At 49.7% G+C, this 6,447-nt stretch overlaps 1 protein-coding gene across 1 annotated transcript; it reads right to left on the bottom strand.

Annotated features, from left to right (window-relative positions):
- Positions 1–4,366: 4,366 nt before the first annotated feature.
- LOC144594773 (leukotriene B4 receptor 1) lies at positions 4,367–5,596 on the bottom strand. Its single transcript, XM_078401622.1, is given in 3 exon segments — positions 4,367–5,222; positions 5,225–5,572; positions 5,575–5,596. Coding segments are annotated over 3 exon segments (999 nt in total). The 3' UTR covers positions 4,367–4,593.
- Between the last annotated feature and the right edge of the window lie 851 nt (positions 5,597–6,447).

The raw sequence follows: 6,447 nt of genomic DNA, 5'->3' as shown, positions 1-6,447 counted from the left end.
AAACAGAAACTACTGGAAATACACAGCAGATCGGGACACTTCTGTGGGAGGAGAAACAGAATCAATGTTCCAGGTCAAAGCAGTCTGAAGTCTTACGGATATTTGTTGTGTACGCAGAGAATTGTGAACGCAGCCCAGACCATCACGCAAACCAATCTCCCTTCCATTGACTCCATCTTCACTCTACACTGCCTCGGCAAGGCCAGCAGCACAATCAAGAAATAGTCTCGGGTCGACCCGAAACGTCACCCATTCCTTCTCTCCTGAGATGCTGCCTGACCTGCTGAGTTACTCCAGCATTTTGTGAATAAATCGATTTGTACCAGCATCTGCAGTTATTTTCTTATACAAGAATGAGTCTCTCCCTTCTCCCCTCTCCCCTCTCCCCTCTCCCCTCTCCCCTCTCCCTTCTCCCCTCTCCCCTCTCCCCTCTCCCCTCTCCCCTCTCCCCTCTCCCCTCTCCCCTCTCCCCTCTCCCCTCTCCCCTCTCCCCTACCCCCTCTCTCCCACTCCCCCTCCCCCTCCCCCTCCCCCCTCTCCCCTCTCCCCTCTCCCCTCTCCCCTCTCCCCTCTCCCTACTCTCCCCTCTCCCCTCTCCCCTCTCCCCTCTCCCCTCTCCCCTCTCCCCTCTCCCCTCTCCCCTCTCCCCTCCCTCCTCTCCCCTCTCCCCTCTCCCCTCCCCCCTCCCCCCTCCCCCTCCCCCCTCCCCCCTCCCCCCTCCCCCTCCCCCCTCTCCCCTCTCCCCTCTCCCCTCTCTCATCAAGCACGAGGAACAGAAGTGTGAAAACGCACACCTCCAGATTCAGGAATCGTTTCTTCCCAGCTGTTATTAGGCAAGTGAGCCATCTTATCACCAATTAGAGAGCAGTCCTGACTTACCATCCACCTCATTAGAGACCCTCAAACTATTTGTAATCAGACGTTACTAGACTTCACCTTGCACTAAACATGACCTTTACCTTGCCCTTTATCCTCCATATGTGGGTGGCGTGATTGTTATCACGTACAGTCTTTCCGTTGACTGGATAACACGCAATAAAAAAGCTATTCACTGTACCTTAGTATATGTGACCCTAAACTAAACCAACCTAACATAACTCAACTAAACTAAACTCAACTAACTGAAAAAGTTCTACACACGAATAGACTAGTTTGTTTATATTTTATTTTGAACATGCAAAACAAAAAAAAGATAAAAACAAAACAAAACAATAAAATGAAATGAACGGTAAACCTACACACAACTCAATGAATAAATTCTCATAAACAACACAAATTAAATCTTACGTGTTCAAAAAGGAGTAGGAGAAAGTGCACACTTATTTATTCCTACCCCTTCTCTGCAACTCATCAATTAATTCACAAACGTTATCCCATCTATAAAGGTAGACACAAAATGCTGGAGTAACTCAGCAGGTCAGGCAGCATCTCTGGAGAGAAGGAATGGGTGACGTATCGGGTCGAGACCTTCTTCAGACAACATCCCCACGCTGCCTGACCCGCTGAGTTACTCCAGCATTTTGTGTCTCGACACGATACATCATCTACTTGTACTTGAGTTCCATTGTACTTGTTCTTCCATCTTATTAACTGATTAAAAGCAAAGGAATGAAACAACTGAAGATGAAACATCACACTGTTATGACTTCCATACTGCATACTTTACACCCATTAACTTGGACTTCTGATCATACGAACCTCTGTCCGGTTCTGACACTGAGTGCAACTTACTCCAGTCATCGCTCGAAGGAACCCTTCCATCTCAGGACAGTTGACCGCCTCTGTCTGGAGTTCCCTTAAAGATGCCCTTCAACTTTAAGTATCATCCACTCTTTAATTCTAACTCTTTAACTTTAACTCTAAGTGATGTAGAGCACAACTTACTCCAGCACTCCCTTGAAGGAACGCCTTCCTGCGTATACAGGAATCATTCAAAGGCACGTGAAAGTGGTTAAACTATATCCTCCACACAAGAAATCACATAAGGTACATCCATGGCAATTTGTTTGACCAAAAGCTTTCCTGATAGCCTTCTGTAGTTCGATCAAAGTACCACAAGGAACTGATCAATGTTTGACTATTAGCACAAGAAAGAAGCTTTGAAAGGTCGGAGGGTCTGAGTTTATCAGCACTGTACAAAGTTGTTGGGGAGAGAGGCTTCTGATGACTTCCAAAGGCATCTTGGTTCCTCATGTGTTGCCCTTTAAGTTGTTGCTAGATGCAGGATAAATGGTCCCAATGTTGATGAGTCCAGAACCAGGGGCCACAGTTTAAGAATAAAGGGGAGGCCATTTAAAACTGAGGTGAGAAAAAACTTTTTCAATAGACAATAGACAATAGGTGCAGGAGTAGGCCATTCGGCCCTTCGAGTCAGCACCGCCATTCAATGTGATCATGATCATTTCACCCAGAGAGTTGTGAATTTGAGGAATTCTCTGCCACAGAGGGCAGTGGAGGCCAATTCACTGGATGAATTTAAAAGAGAGTTAGATAGAGCTCTAGGGGCTAGCGGAATCAAGGGGTATGGGGAGAAGGCAGGCACGGGTTACTGATTGTGGACGATCAGCCATGATCACAATGAATGGCGGTGCTGGCTCGAAGGGCCAAATGGCCTCCTCCTGCACCTATTTTGTATGTTGTTAATAGTCTTAAGTGGCGGTCGGTAGTCAAATTCCAAAGATAGACACAAAATGCTGGAGTAACTCAGTGGGTCAGGCAGCAGGAATGGGTGACGTGTGGGGTCAGAACTGGCTTTCAATTCCACCTGTGCCCTGTTTGTGTTTGTACAAACCACTTCGTCGGCATCCCTTCCCTGCTCGCAACAAACTTGAAACGTTCAGTCCACGCAGCTTTAGTCCCTTGTGCAGGAATAGCTTTTGTCACTGTGTAGCCCATGTTGGTTCACTGGGAATTTGGAGCACATTTGCTGAAGGTTGACCACAATGTTTCTTTGTTAGATAGTGCTCGGGACCTTGAAGATGTATGCCATCAACAAGGACAGTACGCAGGAGAGGCAAGCGCGGTGGTACAGCGGTAGAGTTGCTGCCTTATAGCGCCGCTACCCGGGCTCCATCCTGAGTTTGCACGTTCTCCCCGTGACCGCGTGGGTTTTCTCCGGGTTCTGCCACATTCCAATGACGCAAAATGCTGAGAAGGGTCTCGACCCGAAACGTCACCCATTCCCTCTCTCCTGAGATGCTGCCTGACCTGCTGAGTTACTCCAGCATTTTGTGAATAAATACCTTCGATTTGTACCAGCGTCTGCAGTTATTGTCTTACACAAAATGCTGGAGTAACTCAGCGGGTCGGGCAGCATCTGTGGAGAGGATGAATGGGTGACGTTTCGGGTCGAGACCCTTCTCCAGACTGAACAAGGGTCTCAACCCATTCCTTCTGCACCTATTGTCTATTGTCCTTCTCTCCAGAGACGTTGCCTGACCCGCTGAGTTAGTCCAGCATTTTGTGTCTACCTTTAAACCAGTATCTATCTGCAAGGGTTTTCCCCCTTACATTCCAATGATGAGCAGGTTTGCAGGTTTAACGGGGCCTCTGTAACATTGCCCCTCGTGTGTAGGATAGAACCAGTGTTCGGGTCATCGTTGGTCGGGCCTGTGTCTAGAAAATAAACTAAACAGGGGAAGAAACGCTACAAGTGATACGAGAAAGGAAATAGGAAAAAAAATACATACATTTTATTATTATTCGCTGGGATGAAATGCCCACACCTCCAGACTCAGGAACAGATTCGTCCCCAGGCAGGGCCATAACTGCTATGAACCAGTCCTGCTGAGTTGGATGGTCACATCGCACGATGAACCGGCACAGACCTACTTGAACTTTTTTATTACACAAAGTGCTGGAGTAACTCAGCAGGTCGGGCAGCATCTCGGGAGAGAAGGAATGGGTGACGTTTCGGCATACATAGATGCTGCCCGACCTGCTGAGTTACTCCAGCACTTTGTGTAATAAAAAAGTGTAATGCATACATAGATGCTGCCCGACCTGCTGAGTTACTCCAGCACTTTGTGTAATAAATACCTGCGATTTGTACCAGCATCTGCAGTTATTTTCTTATCCTACTTGAACTTTATTCTGTTTTAAAACTGTTTCTAATTTTCTTTCTCTGGGTTGTCTAAATGTATACTGATTAGCTTAACTGATTTATTGCATCGAATTTCCCAATCGTTGTAAAATGTTCGTTACATTCTGCGGCACTCAAAGACGGAAACTATTGGTACAAACTTTTCAATTAGAAATTTACCAGGCAATCTTGGCTGCAACAGATAGTAGAAGAAAATAACTGCAGATGCTGGTACAAATCGAAGGTATTTATTCACAAAATGCTGGAGTAACTCAGCAGGTCAGGCAGCATCTCGGGAGAAAAGGAATGGGTCGAGACCCTTCTTCAGTCTGAGGGTCTTCAACAGAGATGAATCAAATGTACCATTTACTTCTGTGTAAAAACGGTCTGGTCTGTAGGGATCACAGTGCAAGTCAGCCAGTTATTTCTGCAGCTATTTACTGATGTGCTGCACAGTTTGGGATATCCATTCAGGGGGGAATGCGACTGTTAATTAACGACGCCAAATAGGTTTAGAGGTCTTGGATGCTGTCCACCGTTGTGGTATTAAAGCGATCCATGGAGTATTCGTCTTTGGTGGAGTGGACCATTTGCTCAAAGACTTTTGCCATCACCGAAGACCGAAAGCCGTCCCGTAAGCGCCTGGCAGCGAAGGCGTAGAGCAAGGGGTTAATGCTGCTGCTGATGAAGGCCAATGCCCCAGTCACGTAGGACCCCACCTCGGAGATGTGATCAAGTACGTTCATGGCGTCCGAGCCCGGGTCCACCGCCACCAGAGAGGCAAACTCAATCACGTTGCACAGGTGGTAGGGTAGCCAGCAGATGATGAATGCCAAGACGATGCTGGCGATCAGCATCTCAGACCTGTTCTTGGTCTTGAAGGTCATCCGGTTGAGTCTCCTGGCCACGTGGGCGTAGCAGACAGCCAGGACAGTGAGGGGGCCCACGAAGCCAACTAGGGTCTCCACCACCAGGAAGGCGATCTCCTGGGCCTGGGAGTCGTACTCGCGGAGTGTGCAGGTGGGATGGCCGCCCACTGTCTCCACCTTCTTCACCAGGACCACAGGGACAGCGAAGAGGAAGGACATCACCCAGACCACAAGCACTGCCCAGCCAACAGAGCTCTCCTTCCTCCAGCGATGGAGGCGAATGGGTAGATGACGGCCATGAAGCGGTCCACGCTCATCAGTGTGATGAAGAACACGCTGCCGTACAGGTTACAGTAGATGAGGTAGGTTAGCACCTTGCATGAGGTCTGGCCGAACACCCAGCCGTTGGTGATGGAGTAGATCCACAATGGCAGGGTGGCCAAGACCACCAGGTCTGCGATGGCCAGGTTGAGGATGAGCAGAGTGGTGGGTGGTCGCTGCTTCATCTTCCACACGATCACCCAGATGACCATGGAGTTGCCGGGTACCCCAACCAGGCAGGTTACCCCGAGGATGATGCTTGTCGCTACCAGGGTCCCCTGGCCCAGAGTGGAGTCCGCTTCCCAGTGCTGTTGGACAGGTTCATCCTTACCCTTTGTCAGCCCGGGCTCTAGAGCACAAGGCTGGTTAGTGACACTCCACGTCCTCAGCCAAACTTGCCACAGAGCTTGGCAAACGCAAGATGTTTCTGCTTGCAGGGTCATGGGTTGTTATTACAAAACCCGGACCAAACACATTACTTACAGCTGGAGAAAGGGAACCGACAACTGAGGATCACGCAGCTGATTCATTTAACACTTCAAACAGCCCCCTGTCAGTATTATGGCAGTAACTATCAAACTGAGTTACCCTCACACATTGAAGCTTCATTCACTCTTCATTCTCTGTTTGGTCAAGTCAAGTCAAGTCAATTTTATTTGTATAGCACATTTAAAAACAACCCACATTGACCAAAGTGCTGCACATCTGTAGTTATTACTAGACCAGGTAGCCCAAACCTCTCCTGCATTGGTGCAGCACCTCTCCCTCCCCCCTTCCCCTTTCCCCCCACCCCCTCCCTCCCACTCCCCCCTACCCCCCTCCCTCCCCCTCTCCCTCTCTCCCACAGCCCCCTCCCCCTTCTCTCCCTCTCCCCCCTCCCCCCTCTCTCCCCCTCCCCCCTCCCCCCTCTCCTCCCACTCCCCCCCCTACCCCCCCCCCTCCCACAGCCCCTACCCCCTCCCTCCCTACCCCCTCCCCTCCCCTCCCCCTCTCTCCCACTCCCCCTCCCCACCTCCATTCCCCTCCCTCCCCTCCCCCTCTCTCCACTCCCCCCTCCCCCCTCCCCTCCCCACTCCCCTCGTGGAGCCGTTGGCTGCGAAAACAGAATTAATGTTCCAGGTCAAAGCAGTCTGAAGTCTTACGGATATTTGTTGTGTACGCAGAGAATTGTGAACG

Source organism: Rhinoraja longicauda, chromosome 6 (assembly GCF_053455715.1).
Source record: "Rhinoraja longicauda isolate Sanriku21f chromosome 6, sRhiLon1.1, whole genome shotgun sequence".
Classification (NCBI taxonomy): domain Eukaryota; kingdom Metazoa; phylum Chordata; class Chondrichthyes; order Rajiformes; family Arhynchobatidae; genus Rhinoraja; species Rhinoraja longicauda.
Note: the sequence above shows the minus strand (reverse complement) of the source record. Positions and strands in the feature narration are given on the sequence as shown.